This window comes from Castanea sativa, chromosome 7 (assembly GCF_040712315.1).
Source record: "Castanea sativa cultivar Marrone di Chiusa Pesio chromosome 7, ASM4071231v1".
Taxonomy (NCBI): domain Eukaryota; kingdom Viridiplantae; phylum Streptophyta; class Magnoliopsida; order Fagales; family Fagaceae; genus Castanea; species Castanea sativa.
In genome coordinates, this window is record NC_134019.1 from 3,296,464 (window position 1) to 3,317,745 (window position 21,282).

The 21,282-nt window shown below is 30.2% G+C and overlaps 1 protein-coding gene and 1 long non-coding RNA gene across 2 annotated transcripts; one reads left to right on the plus strand and one right to left on the minus strand.

The window, feature by feature from the left end:
• Positions 1–1,034: 1,034 nt before the first annotated feature.
• LOC142642639 (putative pectinesterase/pectinesterase inhibitor 12) lies at positions 1,035–4,300 on the minus strand. Its single transcript, XM_075817037.1, has 2 exons — positions 3,259–4,300; positions 1,035–1,903 (listed from the first exon to the last, which is right to left on the minus strand). Exons 1-2 carry the CDS (start codon positions 4,199–4,201, stop codon positions 1,209–1,211), a joined length of 1,638 nt encoding a protein of 545 aa, XP_075673152.1. The 5' UTR covers positions 4,202–4,300; the 3' UTR covers positions 1,035–1,208.
• A 12,554-nt stretch (positions 4,301–16,854) lies between these two features.
• LOC142605344 (uncharacterized) lies at positions 16,855–20,361 on the plus strand. The gene is made up of 3 exons (XR_012839014.1): positions 16,855–17,011; positions 17,313–17,343; positions 20,059–20,361. It is a non-coding gene; the product is annotated as an uncharacterized LOC142605344 (long non-coding RNA).
• Positions 20,362–21,282: the final 921 nt, after the last annotated feature.

Genomic DNA, 21,282 nt, shown 5'->3' on the forward strand with positions numbered 1-21,282 from the left:
TTTGATTTTTAGAATTGGATGTCACTTGCGATTTGTTTGTCAATTAATACAATTCATGATTTGATTTGTCAATGGATACAATTGATAATTTGATTTTATACCCTGGAAGCGAAGAAGAGCATGCTTTAGATTTTTAAACATAAGTTTTAATGATAATATTATCCATGATAGCAAGATTGATTTCTAGACTATCATGTCGTGGTGGGAAAAATTAATGATCATGAATATATGCTGATATGAATTAACAAAAAGCGGATTCCAAAACCTTAATTTCTTTCTCTAAATTTTTTAATCTCTTTACTGCTTTGTATTATATATTTTGCTTAGTTTAATCATTTGCTTAATTTATTTAATTAAAAAAATCAAATTTAAGATTAAAGTAGATTAGGATTAATTTAATTAAAATTTAATCAATTTTCCTACGTTCATTCAAGTCCATATGGCTTTGACTTTGTTCTTGTCAAATTATACTTTGATATGGTTCGTATATTTATGAGTACTTTAAAATTTCACAAGATATAGAAAACTCTTTTGTTTGGTAAGAGTAAAAAAAATGATGTTTGTATAAATTTACTTTTATGCCCCTATCACATAAAAATAATAATATTTTATAAGGAAAAAAGAAATGTAAATAAAAACAGAACGTTTAACTTTAGGGAAAAAAAAAAGGTAAAGCAATGTGAAGGTGTGGAGGGAGAAGGGCACATGGGTAATTTTTCATCTAAGCTAACTTTCTCCCCGGTTTGGGGAGAAACAAAACCTCCCAAAATTTGGGCCTAGGGAGGAAACAATTCCCCCCCCCCCCCCCTTAAAAAAAAATCACCCCACTTTTCTCTCCAAGCAATCTGCCCCTAAAGAATTCTATGTGATAGAGGTTCCCTAAAAACTCTGGAGGATCTTGATCTATAATCCCAACCCTCATATTAAATAAATTAGATGAGAAAATGGAGAGAATTAAGGCTTGGGATAGAAAGTATTACCTTGGAAAAACATTCATGAGAGAACTGTTAGCCTCTAAGTTACCTTGCTCTTCATAGATAAATTACCATTATATGCATTTGAATTACCTACTACAGGATCTAATTAGTTATCTTTGAGGATGTAAAATTATTTTGGCCATTCCATCGGCACAAAACTAGAGAAAAAAGAAAAAGAAAAAAAAGGAGACAAATCCATTTAGTTAAAAGCCTCCTCATACTAGATCAAATTTAAACCCCATCGTCGTAAGGAAATGAAGTGGAATCCAGCCATTCATCACCAGTAATGAACTTTGACACTGTAAAATTATAAGCATCAGAAATATCCATCACGTGGTACCCTGGCCAAGTAACTCTATCATCTGTTGATGAGCCAGGCCCATAATTATCATATTCTCCATAATACAAAGTATCTAATCCTTGATCATCATCACTATTCCATTGTGTCCACCCAGCTGGGTCAATGAAGTTGTCAATGTAGGACTCTAAGTAGACTGTTTGAGCATACACTCTCCACGGCCTTCCTAGGTAGCTTTTGACACTACTAGAATTAGAGTATAAATCATTTGTGGCCAAAATAGAACAATTTTGAAAGGAGATTCCAGTGTTTTCATCCAATGTGTCACGAGACTGTGCTGTGATAACCGTGAATTGGCCAGGCATTGGCATCCTGGACACAATGTTACATCCTTGAAATACCACTGCAGCATTCCCAAATATGAAATCTATAGTCCCCAATATGTCACACTCTCGGTAGAATTGTCGAAAGGAATGAACATACAACGTATCCTGGAAACCACTAATGGAGCACCTGTACAATGCAGCCAAGTCCGCATTTATTCTCAAGGCAACCGCTTGATATTTCTTTGCTCCAGCCTTATTCTCAATAGATATGTCTCGTGCGAGAAAGCCATCGCCAGATACCGCTAACATTCAATTTATATTAGAAAATTTCTAAAGTTAGTACTAATTTTAGACTTTTTAGTTCAAAAGCTTACAAATTGGGAATATGAGTGAACCACTTCGAAAACATATAAAAAGAAATTTCTAAATTATTTTTTAAGTGACGTTAAGAATACTACAAATTTTTTTATATTAAATTTATAAATTAATGAGTCACCAATCACAAAATACAAATAAGACATTCATTTATTATGTCTGTGAAACCTATCAATCAAAAGTTAGGTCTTTTTGTAGTTGTACCCTGGTTATATAACGTATTATAACTCGATTTAAAACACTAATATTACTATTTTTCATGTGTGTTATAATAAAATTACTATTTACTCAAAAAAATGGATGTTTATCCCACATTGGTTGTGTGTGTCTAGTGTTTGTTGTTTATAATCTCAATCTACAACTACAAAAGTTAGGTCATTTTGTAGTTATACTCTAGTTATGTAATGTATTATAAACCCGGTTTAAAATACTAATTTTCCTATTTTCGTGTGTGTTCTAATAAGTATTATTGTTTACTAAGAAAAAATAAAAATAAGGATGTTTATCCCACATTGGTTGTGTGTCTTTAGTGTCCATTGTTTATAAGTTTAGTCTACAACTACAAAAGTTAGGTCTTTTTGTAGTTATACTCTGGTTATATAATGTATTATAAACCTGATTTAAAACATTAATATTATTATTTTTGTATGTATTCTAATAAGTATTACTGTTTACTAAAAAAAAAAAAAATAGGGATGTTTCTCCCACATTAGTTGTGTGTATTTAGCGTCTGCTATTTATAATCCCAGTCTACAACTACAGAAGTTAGGTCCTTTTGTAATCGTACTCAGGCTATGTAATGTATTATAAACCTGGTTTAAAACACTAATATTACTATTTTCGTGTGTGTTCCAATAAATATTGTTATTTACTAAAAAAAGAATTATTATCACGTCAACTTGTAAAGGTTATATAATAAAATTTGTTATATTATTAAAATTTTACTTATTTTTTTTTATATGATCAGTGACATCTCTATTTGTAATACTCATGTAGTAAAATTTATAATATCCTTAATATCACTTAATTACTTCAATCTACTTCCAACAAATTAAATCATACATAGTGCTAAAAAATAATTAATAATAAGGGGCTACTTCATGACTATCTATACTGGTTTATGTATTATGACTTAGAACTTACAAGATTAAAAATCCCCCAAATTAAAAAAGACCAAATTAACATTCAAAGGCGTGAGGGAAGGACACAAAATATTAGATATATAAAAGTAAAACAGAGGCACGCGCGCATGCAAGCAATTGAATTAATTAACTAAACATACCAAGAGTTGCAGAGCTGAAAGTGGTCCAGCCATCGCCCATACTTCTGTTACCAGTAATGAGAGTAACATCAGCTCCATCTCCGATCAGAACAATGTTGGGCTTGTAATCTGGGATTTCCACATTTTCCTCGTAAACCCCTTGTTTAACATAGATAATTGTTCTCTCATTATAGCTATTGTTTGGAGCAAAATTGATAGCATCAGTGATAGTGGTGAAATTTCCAGTTCTATCAGTAGCCACAGTTAGGACATGGTCGTATTCACTCTCCAATATCCGAGTCCGACTGTCTAATTTCCTTGAAATCCATGTTGGAACACCCATGTCCATGAGGCGCCTACTAGTTTGGCCTTTTTGGCTAGACAGAATTGAAAGAGAATTACTTACGTGCTTATAAGTGTCATGTATGGAGTTCAGTAGAGTTGGCTTCAAAGGACCCGAAGCTGAATCCAGGCCTTCCAAGCATGTGTTCTTGTTTGTGAGTGCTGCGCTAAGGTAAGCTCTTGCATCGGCTAGTTTCTGTTTATTATTGGGTGCATCATGGATTCGGGAAACTGATCTTTGTAAAGCAGATAAGGTGATTTGATGGACTTCTTTGCAGTCCTGGAGGGTCCCTCTTTGCTTTTCGATGATATTTGAGTGGCGTCCAGCATCCAAGAACAGATTGGAAAGGTTTTCAGACTCGGATATTGCGGTTTGGAGTGTCTGAAGGAGGTAGGTGATGATTTTTGGATTGATATTAATTGAGATACCGATGGAGAGCTTCAATGAGTCAAAACAGACATCTGGGTATGGTGTGGTTTTGCAGATAGATTTTATGGAGGACAAAGATTGGGAATATTGCAGAGAAGTTGTGGAAGAAGAAGAAGAGTTGAGAGCCCATGTTCTTGACAAGCTAATTGCAGAGAGGAGCAAAAAAAGTTCCAGAATAATGAAGGAAGCCATTAGACATGCATCAATGCAGTTTGCTGAGACAAAAACTGAAGTGAAGACCGACAGAATTTAAAGGCCTCTAATTGCCGATACCCCAACTAAAATTATGCCATTGGGAAAGTTAACTTTGCATGTTTTTTTTTTCATTTTGTCACTTAGTAATGAATTGGATTACACAGACTTTGATGGCAAGGGGTAATAATAATGACAATGACCAGATAAGTGGTCTTAGTGATGCACAAGATACGCTAAATGTAAGGTCTAATATTAGAGTCTAAGTATAGATTCACTTGAATTACTTTTTTTTGCAGCTCAAAGTTACTAAGGTCTAATGAGATTGGGAAGTTATGGTTCACTGTAATCCCCTTACACTCTAACAGATTCTAAGACCTAATTAGTAAGGTATTACCATAGTCACGTTTAAATAGAATTAATTACCAAGTTGGTCGCTCCTACTTTCTTTTCATAAAATACTAATAATAATAATCACGACAATGGAATCCATATCTTTTTTTTTTCTTCTGTCACGGGATGTAGGTTTGGAAAGATCAGGCCTGTCACGTTGAATACCTGGAACTTGGACAATGCACCGAAATGTTATTTCAGTCGCTTTTGTTTATTTATATAATTTTGTCTATTTCTGGTCCAATTGGAGTCCCTTTAGGAGATATTTTTCAGGCCATGGTATGGAATAGTCTTCTTTTTGGAGATATATACAAGTGGGATTCTTCGTGTTTATATGTATATGTCTAAAATGAGTCAACTGATCAACAGTTCCTTTCCCTTTAAAAATTTATTGGGATTTATTAAATGAAAAAAAAAAACAAACAAACAAGCATCTTTTTATATGTCACAGTATTGGAATTGGGAATCACTGAATTAAAATTCTCTCAATTTCGTGAAATTACTATGTTTTTTTTTTCATTTATTGGAATTGGGAATTATACTTAAGTTATTTAAAATTTTAAAAAACATAATATTAGGTACACATATAAATTGTATTATTTAAGTGGCTTGAAATTAATTAGGAGTTTGTACCTATCAAATATGTAGAAATTTAACTTAATAAGAAAATCATAACCATAAGATTAATTAAAATTCACATACCTTCATATTATAAAGCTCTTTATCAAGGACGATAATTTTTGTTATTATTAGGATACGCTTTTATAAGGAAGAGTTTTAAAGAAGAGAAATTGAAGTGTGATAATATTGAATAATAAAAAGTTTTTGGGTGATTAAAAAGTAGAAACTATAAAATATATTAGGAAAAGTTCAACTAAAAAAGCTAATAAAAATATGGGTAGCTGACGAGTTGAAAGGGGAATTGGGAAAAGACTAAGGAACAAAAGGTGAAAACAAGTAAAAAAAAAAGTGGTGGCTCCAAGAATTTCATTTAGGCGGGTCATTAAGAAATTTAAATTAAAAAATTTTTAAAAAAAGAGAACTTGAATATATCAAGTTATTGACAAAAAAAAAAGTTTTACAAGTTCCTTCTACAAGTTTTCAAATTTTAAATTGTTACATGATAATTCATTATAAGTATTTATTGCCAATGTAGGTAGCTATGACCATTTTATTTTGTTAAGTTTGTCTAACATTTTTATTTTTATGCAGTTGTTATTATCTATTAATCTGTCATTGTTTTTATAAAAATATTTTAAACTAAATGAATAAACTTAACTCATTGGCTTTGTATTAATTATTGACGCACACAATTACACTCATTCATACATAAAATAATACACTACGTGTTTACTTAACCAATTAAATGCTTGAACAATCAATAACTTTACAATTTTTCTTCTTGAATTTTTCTGACTTTATAACAAAAAATTATTATAATATGATAACAATACATACACATGTAATAAACTCTCTCTATTTCCTAATTATTAAATTATATAAAGTTATATTATATTTATACTGTACACACAAATATCCACACACATCATTATTCATACAAATAATATTATAACAAAAAGTAATGTACACAATTAATATTAGATACACTCACACACATATAATATAAATTTATAATAAAGAGTAACACTTACAGTTCACAAACATTTACTCGTACTCTTAGAGTTGGAAATACTTATAATAAGGGTGTATAAGATTTAAGTTAGACTATGCAATAAATATTTTTAAGAATAAATTAAAATATTAAACTAACAAAAAAAAATATTATAAATATATATATATATATATAAAAGTTTTTTTTTTGGGAAGTCAGGGGTTCATTGAACCCCTGAACAAAGGGTAGAGCCGCCCTTGATTTAAAAAACTAAGGGGCAAAGACAAATGGGGAGGGGGAGGGACCAAACATTCTTGTGTTGTGAGGCAACTCGGCATTAGTTTTACCTGCATAGTTCTGCCTTTACATGGTCACAATACATAATGTGCAAAATATTCATGCAAAAATAATCTCAAAAAATAAATTTTTTATTATTAAAAAGATAATTTCATATAATTATGTTTTAGGGCATTAGTCCTAAACATCACACGAAAAAAACACATTTAATTTATATCATGCAGTTCATACGTATATATTAGGTCACTTGGTGCAAGCAAGGTGTATAGTGTGTAAGTTTCACTATTTTAAAGCACAAAGTATGATATATATTTAAAATAAATATAATTCTAAATATTAAATTTACATTTAAATTATTTGAAACTTTAATAACAGAAAGTTTGAAGTAGAATTTTAAATTTTTTGAAACTTAGGTAATGTAGTGTTTTATCTAAACTTATCCTAACAATTGTAGTCACTTGCTATTTTGGTCATAGTTTTATGTTTAAATACTGTTTACCAAAATTTTTATAACTCAATTAATTTGCACATCATTCTATTTTAAATGGAGGCATTTAGAATCAAATCTCCTCACGCTCCATCCTTAGGGGTCGTTTGGTAACATTGTTTTAGTAACATTTTTTTTTATTTAGAAATACGCGTGGTTGAAAAAGTGTATGAAAATGTGTGTAATGTTATTTAAAAACTGAAAATATGTGTTTAAACACATGTACCAAACAGCTCCTTATTTTTCCTCCTCTTATAGTGTTTATTTTTAGAAAATCTAAGTACCCAATTTTTTCACTACAACTTTCGACGAATTTTATTTTATTTTTTCCTTGCAAAAATGCAAAACTGACCTTCTAACTTTTACCTTTTGTCATTTCAGTCCTCTAACTTTCAGTTTTGACATTCAGTTCTCTAAGTTTCAATTTTTGTCAATGCAGTATTCTGTTAGGTCTCAATTACTACTCCATTAAGTTTAGCCTTTTTAAAAAAAAAAAATTTTGTAATTAAAAAAAAAAGAAAAAGGAAGGCCCCTTCAGTCTTCATCCTCAACCTTCCCGTTCTCTACACTCTCTGCCTCCAAATGCTCCGCCCTAGCTTCTCCCCCAATGCCTTCACTTTCCCTTTCATTCTCAAGTCCTGCTGCGCTCTCTCCCTTCCAATCTCCGGCTCATAGCTCCATTGCCATGTCATCAAAACTGGGTGCAACACCGATCCCTTTGTACAAACTTCTTTAATCTCAATGTACTGTAGATGCTCTTCTATTGAATATGCACGTAAGGTGTTTGATGAAAATGGTGAATCAAGAAAGCTAACTATTTGTTACAATGCTTTGATATCTGGGTACACCTCAAATTCAACATTTTATGATGGGGTTTCGTTGTTTCGTAAAATGAGGGAGGCAGGTGTGTCAGTTGATTCAGTTATAATGTTGAGGTTAGTACCTGTGTATGCTTCCGGTGCATTTGAGTCTTGGGATGTGTCTTCATGGTTGTTGTGTTAAGGTTGGTCTAGACAGTAATATGTCTGTTTCAAATTGTTTGCTTACAATTTGAGAGAGAGACTGATCTTGAGAGAGAGATCGAGATTGACTTTTTCCGTTTTCCGGTTTTGATTTCAGGGGAAGGGAAACAACGTCATTCCCCTTACATTTTTTTTTTTTTTTTTACAGTTTTTATTTATTCATTTTCTTTTAATTACGAAAATTATTTAAAAAAAAGAAAGGCAAACTTAACGGGAGGAGTAACTGATACCTAACAGAATACTACATTGACAAAAATTAAAACTTAGAGGACTGAAATGACAAAATTGAAAGTTAGAGGATTGAAATGACAAAAGCTAAAAGTTAAAGAGTCAGTTTTATATTTTTACCTTTTTTCTTTGTCTTTTCCTCTTTTTGGGAATAGAATTTCTCCTTTCTGTACACAAAACTTGACATTGTGAAAAACGGGGACAGACAAGTCAATTTGCAAATAAAGTTTATGTCCCAACATTATCTGCCAAACTCACATGTTGAGATTCATTAGTGACATGTATTTAATAGCCTTCTTTAAGAAGAAAAAAGAAGACCCGTCTTCTTCTTTTTTTTCTTTTTTTTATCTGACCCTACTGAGTTATGAGCACATCATTTACATGATAATTTTGACGAACAAATAACTACTCTGCAATTTAACAAATGGAAAGAAAAAAAAAAATGTACTCTGCGAATTAAGAAAAACAATTTTTTTTTATACATAATACAAACATGATTGATTTTTATTTTTTAATTTATAGAAACAATAAATACTTGAATTTGGGACTGTGGATCTATCAAAATACATGTTGGAATGTATGGTAATAGATGTAAAACGTATTTGTATTGTGACGGCTCTAATGCATTGGAACAATGAAGTTAAGCTATGTCCTAAACATTTAGTAGGAAGTTATTTGTATTTGCTATTTAATTGTAACCTTAAGTGCATTAGGGAGTCTGAGTATTTTGTGGAGCCATGCATGGATGTAAACGTTAGGCACTGGGTTCAGTTAGTTTGTTTTGGATTAGAAAACTGCTTTGCTTGTATTTAAATAGCTGTAATTATTTCCAATAAACATGTGAGAGGATTTTAATCTAAGTTGGATCTGAATAAGTTCCTAGCGGAGGTGAAGATTTCTTCAGTCAAGTCCAAACTATTCCTTAGTTTATTTTTTGTTTCTTACTATGTATCAAGTGGTTCATTGGAACCATAATTCTTTTTACTTTTTTTTGCTCCAAGTATTTCTTTTCCCTTCAAAAATTGTGTATGTATCATTAATATGATAGAATTTTAACCTATGGAAAAGAAATTTTATCAATTGAAGTAACAGGAACTCACACATTACTTGAAGCAATATTATTTTATATAAATTTATTATAGTCATTACTTTTATTATGCAACAATAATAACAAATTATGTCAGTAAAATGTTGTATTCCTATTATAATTGAACAATTAATCAAGACAAGAACCTGGTATAAAGAAGCATACTACTACAACAAAAGTGGGCTATTATGACGAAATCTAGTGAGGATAAACAATTTCGTCACCGAATGATAACATTTAGTGAGGAAAAGAAGAATTCGTCACCAAATACTATAAAAATATTAAAATGGGTGACGAAATCAATATTTCGTCACCAAAGATGTACCAATTGGTGACGAAATCAATATTTTGTCACCAAAGATGTTCAAATTGGTGACGAAATATTTATTTTGTCACTATAGGTCATAAAAAAAGGCAAACCTAGGGTGACGAAATATTCGCGTCACCAAAGACTTACCAAAGGTGACGAAATTTTAAATTTGTCACCCAATATTAGGATGTAGGTGTTTTTGGTGACGAAATAAATTTTTGTCACCTATTGTTTAACCAAAGACTAACTAGAGGTGATGAAATTCCAAATTCATCATCCAATATTAAGATGGAGGTATTTTTGGTGACAAAATAAGTGTTTGTCACCTATTGTTTACAAATAATTAAGGATTGTCATGAGCAGGGTATACCCATATATACCCGGTTTGTTTATCCATAGATATCTATACCCCACCCAAAGCTAATTTTTATAAAATCAACAAATATGCTCAAAAACCACTAAAATGACCAAAATATCCTCAAAATCTCTAAAATAAACAAAATACCCATGAAACCTTTAAAATGACCAAAATATTCTTACAATCTCTAAAATCACCAATTATGCTAAAAACCCACTAAAATGACCAAAATATCTCTAAATCTCTAAAATGAGCAAAATACCCATAAAATAACCTCAAAATGACCAAAATACCCCCAAAACACCAAATATGCTCAAAAATCACTAAAAATTACCAAAATATCCCCTAAACCTCATAAATGACCGAAATCCTCTAATCCTAAAAAATGACCAAAGTACACACAAAACCTAAAAAATTACCCCTCGAAACCTAAAATTTGGCCAAAATACCCCCAAAACAAAAAATTATCAAAATAACCCGTAAACCCAAAAAATAACCAAAATAACTTTGAAACCTAAAAACTGACCAAAATAGCCTTAATGCTTTAAAATTACCAAAATACTCCTAATCCTTAAAAAATGACCAAAATACCCCCCCAAAACTTTAAAAATTACCAAAATACCCCTGAAACCTATAAAATGACAAAAATAGCCCTAAAACCCATACGATGATAAAAATACACCCTAAACCTAAAAGATGGTCGAAATGCCCTCAAACCTAAAAATGACCAAAATACCCCTAAATGACAAAAATACTCATTTTTATAATTTCTGGCTATTTTGGTCATTTTTTAGGTTTAGGGGGTATTTTGGTCATTTTATTGGGTTTCGAGAGTATCTTCGGTTCTTTTTTAGATTTAGGGGCTATTTTGGTAATTTTCATATTTCAAGGGTATTTTTGGTCATTTTTAGGTTTCATGGGTATTTTGGTAATGTTTAAGTTTTGGAGAGTATTTCGGTCATTTCTTAGATTTAGGACGTATTTTTGTCATTTTTAAGTTTCGGGGGGTATTTTGGTCATTTTGAAGGTTCCAGGGGTATTTCAATTATTTCTTAGCTTTAGGGTGAATTTTGGTATTTTTTTAGTTTCGGGGGATATTTTGGTAATGTTTTAAGTTTTAGGGGTATTTTGGTAATTTTATGATTTTAGAGGTATTTCGGTCATTTTTTAGGTTTAGGGTACATGTCGGCAATTTGGTAATTTGCAAGCTTTAGAGGCAATTTGGTAATTTTGATAATTGGGTAATTGAGTGGGTTGGAGTTTACCCATAATAATTTGGTTGAGTTAGGTTTGGGTTAAATTTAATTAGTTAAATGGATAATGATGTGTAAATTACACCCGATTGACAGGAAAATTGGCATGCATGTTAAGAACAAATAGAACATGTAATCCAACGGTTGAATTTTCAAAATATGAATTCAATAATAAGTTATTGGGTGGTGTAATATTTTTTAGAATTACATCAGGTGTAACTTGAACCCAGACTTATATTTCTTAATTCAATGTGAATTTCAACAAATCTACCGTTAGATTACATTATCTTCATATGTTTTTCATGCTTACAAAATTTCAAGGTGATTAAAGATTAGGCATGTCATCAATCAATTGTCTAAATTCAAGCTTTTGTAGTTTAAAATAACGCATAAAAGATGAGTTTAAAGATCAAATGGCAAATTACTCCCGATTGGCATGAACATTGGCATGCATATTCAGAACATATATAGAATGTAATCTAACAGTTGGATTTCCAAAATATGAATTCAATAATAAGTTATTGGGTGGTGTAACATTTTTTAGAATTACATTAGGTGTAACTTAAATCTAGCCCTATATTTTTTAATTCAATGTGAATTTTGACAAATTTACAGTTAGATTATATTATCTTCATATGTTTTTCATGTTCACAAATTTTAAAGGTGATCAAAGATTAATAGGCATGTCATCAATCAATTGTTTTCTAGGTTTCAAGTTTTTGTCGTTTAAAATAACACATAATAGATGAGTTTAAAGTCAAATGGTAAATTACACCTGATTGGAATGAAAATTGACATGCATGTTAAGAATATATAGAACATGTAATTCAACGGTTGGATTTTCAAAATATGAATTCAATAATAATTTATTGGGTGGTGTAACACTCCAAGTGTAATTTGAACCCAGACCTATATTTCTTAATTCAATGTGAATTTTGACAAATCTACCGTCAGATTATGTTATCTTCATATGTTTTTCATGCTTACAAAATTTCAAGGTGATCAAAGATTAATAGGCATGTCATCAATCAATTGTCTAAATTTAAGTTTTTGTAGTTTAAACTAACGCATAATAGATGAGTTTAAAGATTAGATCACAAACTACACTTGATTGGCATGAAAATTGGCATGCATTTTAAGAACATATAGAAAATGTAATCCAACGGTTGAATTTTCAAAATATGAATTTAATAATAATTTCTTGGGTAGTGTAACATTATTTAGAGTTACATCAAATATAACTTAAACACGATCCATATTTCTTAATTCAATGTGAATTTTGACAAATCTACCATTAGATTACATTATCTTCATATGTTTTTCACGCTCACAAATTTTAAAGGTAATCAAACATTAATAGGCATGTCATCAATCAATTGCCTAAATTCAAATTTTTGTAGTTTATAATAACACTTAAAAGATGAGTTTAAAGATCAAATAACAAATTACACCTGATTGGCATGAAAATTGACATGCATGTTCATAGCATATAGAACATGTAATCCAACGGTTGGATTTTCAAATTATAAATTAAATAATAAATTATTTGGTGGTGTAACATTTTTTAGAGTTAAGTTAGGTGTAACTCGAACTCAACCCTATATTTCTTAATTCGATGTTAATATTGACAAATCTACTATTAGATTACATTATCTTCATATATTTTTTATGGTTACAAAATTTCAAGGTGATCACAGATTAATAGTTATGTCATCAATCAATTGTCTAGATTCAAGTTTTAGTAGTTTAAAATAATTCAAAAAATATGAGTTTAGAGATCAAATGGTAAATTACATCAAATTGGCATGAAAATTGACATGCATGTTAAGACCATATAGAACATGTAATCCAATGGTTGGATTTTCAAAATATGAATTCAAAAATAAGTTATTTGGTGATGGAACATTTTTTAGAGTTACGTCAGGTGTAATTGAACCCAACCATATATTTCTTAATTCGATGTGAATTTTGACAATTCCACCGTTAGATTACATTATTGTCATATATTGTCCATGTTTACAAAAGTTCAAGGTGATCAAAGATTAATAGCCATGTCATCAATCAATTGTTTAGATTCAAGTTTTAGTTGTTTAAAATAATGCATAAAATATGAGTTTATAGATTAAATGGTAAATTACATCTGATTGGCATGCAAATTGGCATGCATGTTAATACCATATATTACAAGTAATCCAACGGTTGGATTTTAAAATTTTGGATTCAATAATAAGTTATTAGGTGGTGTAACATTTTTTAGAGTTATGTCAGGTGTAACTCGAACCAAACCCTATATTTCTTAATTCGATGTGAATTTTGACAAATCTACCATTAGATTACATTATCTTCATATATTTTTCATGCTTACAAATTTTCAAGGTGATCACAGATTAATAGTCATGTCATCAATCAATTGTCTAGATTCAAGTTTTAGTAGTTTAAAATAATTCAAAAAATATGAGTTTATAGATCAAATGGTAAATTACATCAAATTGGCATGAAAATTGACATGCATGTTAAGACCATATAGAACATGTAATCCAATGTTTGGATTTTCAAAATATGAATTCAAAAATAAGTTATTCGGTGGTGGAAAATTTTTTAGAATTATGTCAGGTGTAATTGAACCCAACCATATATTTCTTAGTTCGATGTGAATTTTGACAATTCTACCGTTAGATTACATTATCTTCATATATTGTCCATGCTTACAAAATTTCAAGGTGATCAAAGATTAATAGCCATGTCATCAATCAATTGTTTAGATTCAAGTTTTAGTTGTTTAAAATAATGCATAAAATATGAGTTTATAGATCAAATGGTAAATTACATCTGATTGGCATAAAAATTGGCATGCATGTTAATACCATATAGTAAAAGTAATCCAATGGTTGGATTTTCAAAATTTGAATTCAATAATAAGTTATTAGGTGGTGTAACATTTTTTAGAGTTATGTCAGGTGTAACTCGAACCCAACTCTATATTTCTTAATTCGATGTGAATTTTGACAAATCTACCGTTAGATTATACTATCTTCATAAATTTTTCATGCTTACAAAATTTCAAGGTGATAAAAGAGTAATAGTCATGTCATCAATCAATTGTCTAGATTCAAGTTTTAGTAGTTTAAAATAATGTATAAAAGATGGTTTATAGATCAAATGGTAAATTACATCCGATTGACGTGAAAATTGGCATGCATATTAAGACCATATAGAACATGTAATCCAACGGTTGGATTTTCAAATTATGAATTAAATAATAAGTTATTGGGTGGTGTAACATTTTTTAGAGTCACTTCAAGTGTAAATCGAACCCAACCCTTTATTTTTTAATTCGATGTGAATTTTGACAAATTTACCGTTAGATTACACTATCTTCATATATTTTTCATGCTTACAAAATTTCAAGGTGATAAGAAATTAATAGTTATGCCATCAATCAATTTTCTAGATTCAAGTTTCAGTAGTTTAAAATAATGTATAAAATATTAGTTTATAGATCAAATGATAAATTACATCCGATTGACATGAAAATTGGCATGCGTGTTAATACCATATAGTACATGTAATCCAACGGTTGGATTTTCAAAATGTGAATTTAATAATAAGTTATTGGGTCATGTAACATTTTTTAGAATTATATCAGGTGTAACTTGAACCCAACCTTATATTTCTTAATTCGATGTGAATTTTGACAAATCTACCGTTAGATTATACTATCTTCATAAATTTTTCATGCTTACAAAATTTCAAGGTGATAAAAGAGTAATAGTCATGTCATCAATCAATTGTCTAGATTCAAGTTTTAGTAGTTTAAAATAATGTATAAAAGATGGTTTATAGATCAAATGGTAAATTACATCCGATTGACGTGAAAATTGGCATGCATATTAAGACCATATAGAACATGTAATCCAACGGTTGGATTTTCAAATTATGAATTAAATAATAAGTTATTGGGTGGTGTAACATTTTTTAGAGTCACTTCAGGTGTAAATCGAACCCAACCCTTTATTTTTTAATTCGATGTGAATTTTGACAAATTTACCGTTAGATTACACTATCTTCATATATTTTTCATGCTTACAAAATTTTAAGGTGATAAGAAATTAATAGTCATGCCATCAATCAATTTTCTAGATTCAAGTTTCAGTAGTTTAAAATAATGCATAAAATATTAGTTTATAGATCAAATGGTAAATTACATCCGATTGACATGAAAATTGGCATGCGTGTTAATACCATATAGTACATGTAATCCAACGGTTGGATTTTCAAAATGTGAATTTAATAATAAGTTATTGGGTCATGTAACATTTTTTAGAATTATATCAAGTGTAACTTGAACCCAACCCTATATTTCTTAATTCGATGTGAATTTTGACAAATCTACCGTTAGATTACACTATCTTTATATTTTCCATGCTTACAAAATGTTAAGGCGATAAAAGATTAATAGTCTTGTCATCAATTTATTGTCTAGATTCAAGTGTTTGTAATTTAAAATAATGCCTAAAAGATGAGTTTATAGATCAAATGGTTAATTACATCCGATTGTCATGAAAATTGGCATGAATGTTAAGATCATATAGATAATGTAATCCAACGGTTGAATTTTCAAAATATGAATTCAATAATAAGTTATTGGGTAGTGTAACATTTTTTAGAGTTACGTCAGGTGTAACTCGAATCCAACCCTATATTCCTAATTCGTTGTGAATTTTGATGAGTCTACCGTTAGATTACATTATCTTCAAATATTTGTCATGCTTACAAAATTTCAAGGTTATCAAAGATTAATAGGTATGTCATCAATCAATTGTTTGAATTCAAGTTTTTGTAGTTTGAAATAACACATAAAAGATGAGTTACAGATAAAATGGTAAATTACATCCGATTGGCATAAAAATTGGCATGCATGTTAAGAACATATAGAACATGTTATCCAACGGTTGGATTTTCAAAATTTGCATTAAATAATAATTTATTTGGTGGTGTAACATTTTTTAGAGTTAGATCAGTTGTAACTTGAACCCAACTTTATACTTTTTAATTCAATGTGAATTTTTAAAAATCTACCGTTAGATTATATTATCTTCATATATTTTTCACACTTAGAAAATTTCAAAGTGATTAAAGATTAATAGGCATGTCATCAAGCAATTAATTTTTCTTGGAATGGACAATCACATGTTTAATTGTAATCATAAAAATAAAAAAATATATTTTATATATAATGAATTAATTAATGCTATAAAAAAATTAAGTAATTTTTTTAAGTTTATTCACTTAATTAATTAAAATTACTATTTTTTTCTAACCATAATTATCACAAAAAGGAAAAGGAAAAGAAAAAAAAAAATTCACGTGACTTTTAACATAGAGTAGTATAATATAGTATATAATAATGCTTTTGAGGACAAAGAAGTTGTAATTGTACCATCTACAATGTACAGACCTTAAACTATGTCAAGTAAAACAAAAGCCCTTTCTAAAATAAATAAGTAAAACAAATGCTAAAAGTAAAGTCATAGCATGTGGTTCTCATTTATTCTAGATTAATAACTAAAAATAAAAGGGTGTGGCTCTCATTGTTTTGTTGTGTATAGAGCACACACTTTTTAAAGGTTCAGTTGTTTTGTAACTTTTGATTTGTTTGTCTCTTTCTGTATTTCTGCAGCAGAAGTTCATTTCAAGAAACTCAAGCAATACTGTGGTCATGCTTCGTCGTGGTCTCTTCTCTTCCAAATTCAAATAGAAATGGTATTTTCACAATATTTTTACAATATTTTTATAACAAATCTTAAGTAGTAGGTTGTTATTGGTTGTTATGTTAGGGCAAAAAAGTAATTTTAGTGTTATATTAAAATTTAAACCAATAACAACTAACCACCTATAATTTGTTGTGAAATTATGATAAAAATATTGTGGAGATAACATCTCTCAAATTTTTTAATTTCTTTTTGTGCGGTGCCAAATTTTCAGGCGCGTTCTAAAATTTTTTTCTTTATTTTTTATTTGTGTAAACAAAACACTGATACTCTCTTTCTCCTCCCACATACAGACCCACGCCTCTCAGCCTCCCAAAAAAACCGGTAAGCTCTCTCTCTCATCGATCCTCTCTCTCAGATATGTGATTTTTGTTGGTGGTTGAAAGTGCTGCATTAGATCTTTCAAACTGGGTAACTGTTTTTGTTACTTTGATCATAAGTAGAAATTAATTGGATATTCTGGAATGGATCTGGGTATTTTAAGTTTTTGTTGTTGGCCTTGAAAAATTTAACAAATAAAGCATAAATATTGGGGATTTGCCACTTTTTCATTGTTTGAATTTTAATGTAGAATCATAGACTGCCTTCTTGTAGGTTAGTCTTTAGTCAAAGATTTATTTCAATGAATAGTATAGTAGTATATTCTTTTATTCGTAAGCTTTTTTGGTAACTTGAATGCTTCTAGTTTGTACCACATAGCACTTGTGCATTTTCTTTTGGGAAAATGGGGGTAATTGATGCAATTTTTAGTAACTGGATTTGGGTTTAATGATTTTTATTCATTTCAATCTATCGCTTGTGATGATGGCTAATGGATCCCTTTGCTCATTTAGAATCTGCTAGTGTGTCGTGCTAGTAAATGAGCATGGGGCATATAAAACTTGTACATGAAGAAAATTATTGTCAAAATGCTTGGAGGTTTTGAGGGGTGTGAACGAACTATTATAGATCTAAAACTATTATTGGTTAGTTATTTGCTTATTGTGATGGCTACGTTCTTTGTTTATGGTAGTGACTGTGTTTTTTGTGTTAATAGTGGTGACCATGTTTTTTGTTTAATGGTGGTGGTGGGTTTTTTGTTTATGGTGGTGATTGAGTTTTTTGTTTAATGTTGGTGGTGGGTTTTTGTTTATTGTGATGGTTGGATTTTTGTTTATGGCAGTGGCTGATTTTTTGTGTTAATGGTGGTGGCTGTGTTTTTTGTTTAATGGTGGTGGTGAGTTTTTTGTTTATGGTAGTGACTGGATTTTTGTGTTAATGGCGGTGGTTGTGCTTTCTGTTTAATGGTGGTGGTTGGGTTTTTTGTTTATGGTAGTGGCTGGGTTTTTGTGTTAATGGCAAGGAAGCCAATACCATACCGTAAGCTGTACCGGTTTGGTCACCGGTACGATATATTTCGGGTACCGGTCAATACCGGTGTACCGTTTCGGGTTTACCGTTATTTTATATTATATTATATATATATATATATATATATATATATATATATATATATATATATACACACACACACACAAACTAATAATAAATGTGAATTTCAGGATTACCTACTTAAAAAATATATTTATATCTTAATAATATATATTAATTACATGTTTATAAATTTAATTATTTGATAATAACCCATATAAATTCTTACAAATGTATATTTCATACCTATTTCAATATGCTACAGACCATTTTTTATTAAAAAACTTAGTCTTAGCTCAATTACTACCGTAAAAAAAAAATGTTACAAGTTAAAAAAAAAAAAAAAAAAAAAAAAAGAGTGAAGTGAAGGTGGGAAAAGTTGTTGGTAAAACCAAAATATGAATTAATCCATTTGATTTTTGACTGATGGGAATGGGTGATAAAACCAAAGACAGTTGCTTTTTTCAATTTTTACAAGTTCCAACGTTTCTCTTTTTCAAATATTCACGAGTTCCAACATATTTTTCTGCTCAATGACTGACTTATCAAGTCTAACTCCATCAACATTATTTATTTTCATTTCACTTGTTTTCATATCTCTCTCTCGCTCTCTCTCTCTCTCTGTCTGTGTGGTGTTCAGCAACTTCAGCTTCAGCTCTGCTTGGCAACCCATTAAGCACCATCTTTGCCAACGTGAAGCTCATATAATGATGGGTTAAGGAGGAAAAAGAGACAAGGAAGGCCGTATTCGACGCGAGGAGGAGAGAGATAGTCACTGTAATGGCGTTTTTGGGTCATTTGGTGTAATTTCAATTCCGGCCCGGTAATCATTATCCGGCCGAAATCCGGTATGTATCGCGGTATGGCCGAAACAACGCCGGTATAGCCGGTATTTAAACCGGTACGAAATTACTATGTTTTGGTACCAGTTTAGCCACCGGAACGGAAAATTTCGGCCGTACCGGCCGGTACGGTACGAAATTAACTACACTGGTTAATGGTGGTGGTTTTGTTTTTGTTTTTGTTTTTGTTTTTTTAAATAGTGGTGGTGGGTTTTTTGTTTATGGTGGTGGCTGAGTTTTTTGTTTATTGTGATGGCTGGGTTTTTTGTTTATGGTAGTGGCTGAGTTTTTGTGTTAATGGTGGTGGCTGAATTTTTTGTTTAATGGTGGTAGTGAGTTTTTTGTTTATGGTGGTGGCTGTGGTTTTTTTTTAATGGTGGTGGCTAGTATTTTTTTTTTTTAATAGTGTTGGCTAGATTTTTTATTTGTTGTGGTGGTTGGGTTTGTGTTTATGATGGTGGCTGGATTTTTGTTTTGGATTTCTTTTTATTTGTTTTGTTTTAAATTGGGATTTTTCTGCATTCTTTATGATTTCTCCATGGTTTGTAATGTGGGTTAGGTTTTTATTTGATGAGAATGTTGTGGGTCTTCTTTCTTTGATAGTTTGGCTTCATATGATGTTGCATTATGATTATTTTGTCTAGTTTGTTATTGGGTATTCTGTGGACATTTTTTGCATTGTCTTACTAATAATAATCTTTTTTGTTGTTGTTGTAGTACATCTTATCAGGGATATAGGTTTGCAGTCTAGTTTGCTATTGATGTATTTTCCTTTATGCTTGTGCAGATATGGGATTGGTGGCAAAAAGATAGCTTTTGTGGGACTACTTGAACTCAAATAATTTTCTGTAAAGTTTGGAAGCGAAGACATCATTTGTATATAAATGGTTGTAATTATTTTGTGAACATCTTTATTGCATTTTTAGATTTTATGGATGTTTTTTTTTATGGATTTGGTTAGAAATGAATGAATTTTTTTTATATGGATTTGGTTAAAAATGAATAGGTTAATGTAATGACAAGTAAATGTAAAGAATATTAATAAAAAAATAAAATTGGTGACGATAATTTTCGTCGCCATATCTGACTATAAACAGAAATTGGTGATGAAATAATTCGTCACCTGATCTATTGAAATAAAAAATAAAAAAAAACAATCGGTGACGCAAAACTTCGTCACTTAATCTATTGAAATTGGGAAAAAAAATACATTTGGTGACGAAATATTCCGTCACTAAAAATAAGGTTTAGTGACGAAAATATTAGGTGACGAAAAGCTTTCGTCACCTATCATTTTTTGTTGGTGACGAAAAAATTTCGTCACCTATCATTTTTTTATTGGTGACGAAACATTTTCGTCACCAATACATTTTGTGACGGAGCTTAGGTGACGAATGTTGTTTCGTCACCATACGTACTCAGTGATGAAATAAGGACATATTGTGACGAAATGTTTCGTCACTATAGTCCACTTTTGTTGTAGCTATTAAATGCTGCTGCTGCTTTTTTTTTTTTTTTTTTTTTCTTTCTTCTATTTGTGATGGAAAGAATTCATTCTCTTAATTTTATGTAGACTCTATTTGGAATTTGCTTATTTAGTTGAAACGGAAATTTTTTTGCTGAAATTACTATAGATAAAGGTAAAACTTAGCTGAAATAGTACAGTGAGACCCATAAATAATAACAAAAAGTGTAATAGAGCCCATGAATATTAGCAAAAATAAGCTGAATAGTAAAACAAGTTGGCAAAAATAATTTTTGCCAAACACACACTTAGAGCATTACCATCAGCTCTTCTATTAAAAAAAAAATGTCATTTTGACACACTAAAAGCCTACTTTATTATTTTACCACATTATCAAATCTTCCATTTTAACATTGTTAGGTTCTAAGAAATTAGGAACTAATGTATTAGAATTTCAATTTGTATATGTTGGCAAACCATGATCAAATCATTTAGTCTAAATTTAGGCTACTCAAAGTGATATATGTGTAAAGTTAGAATTGAGTA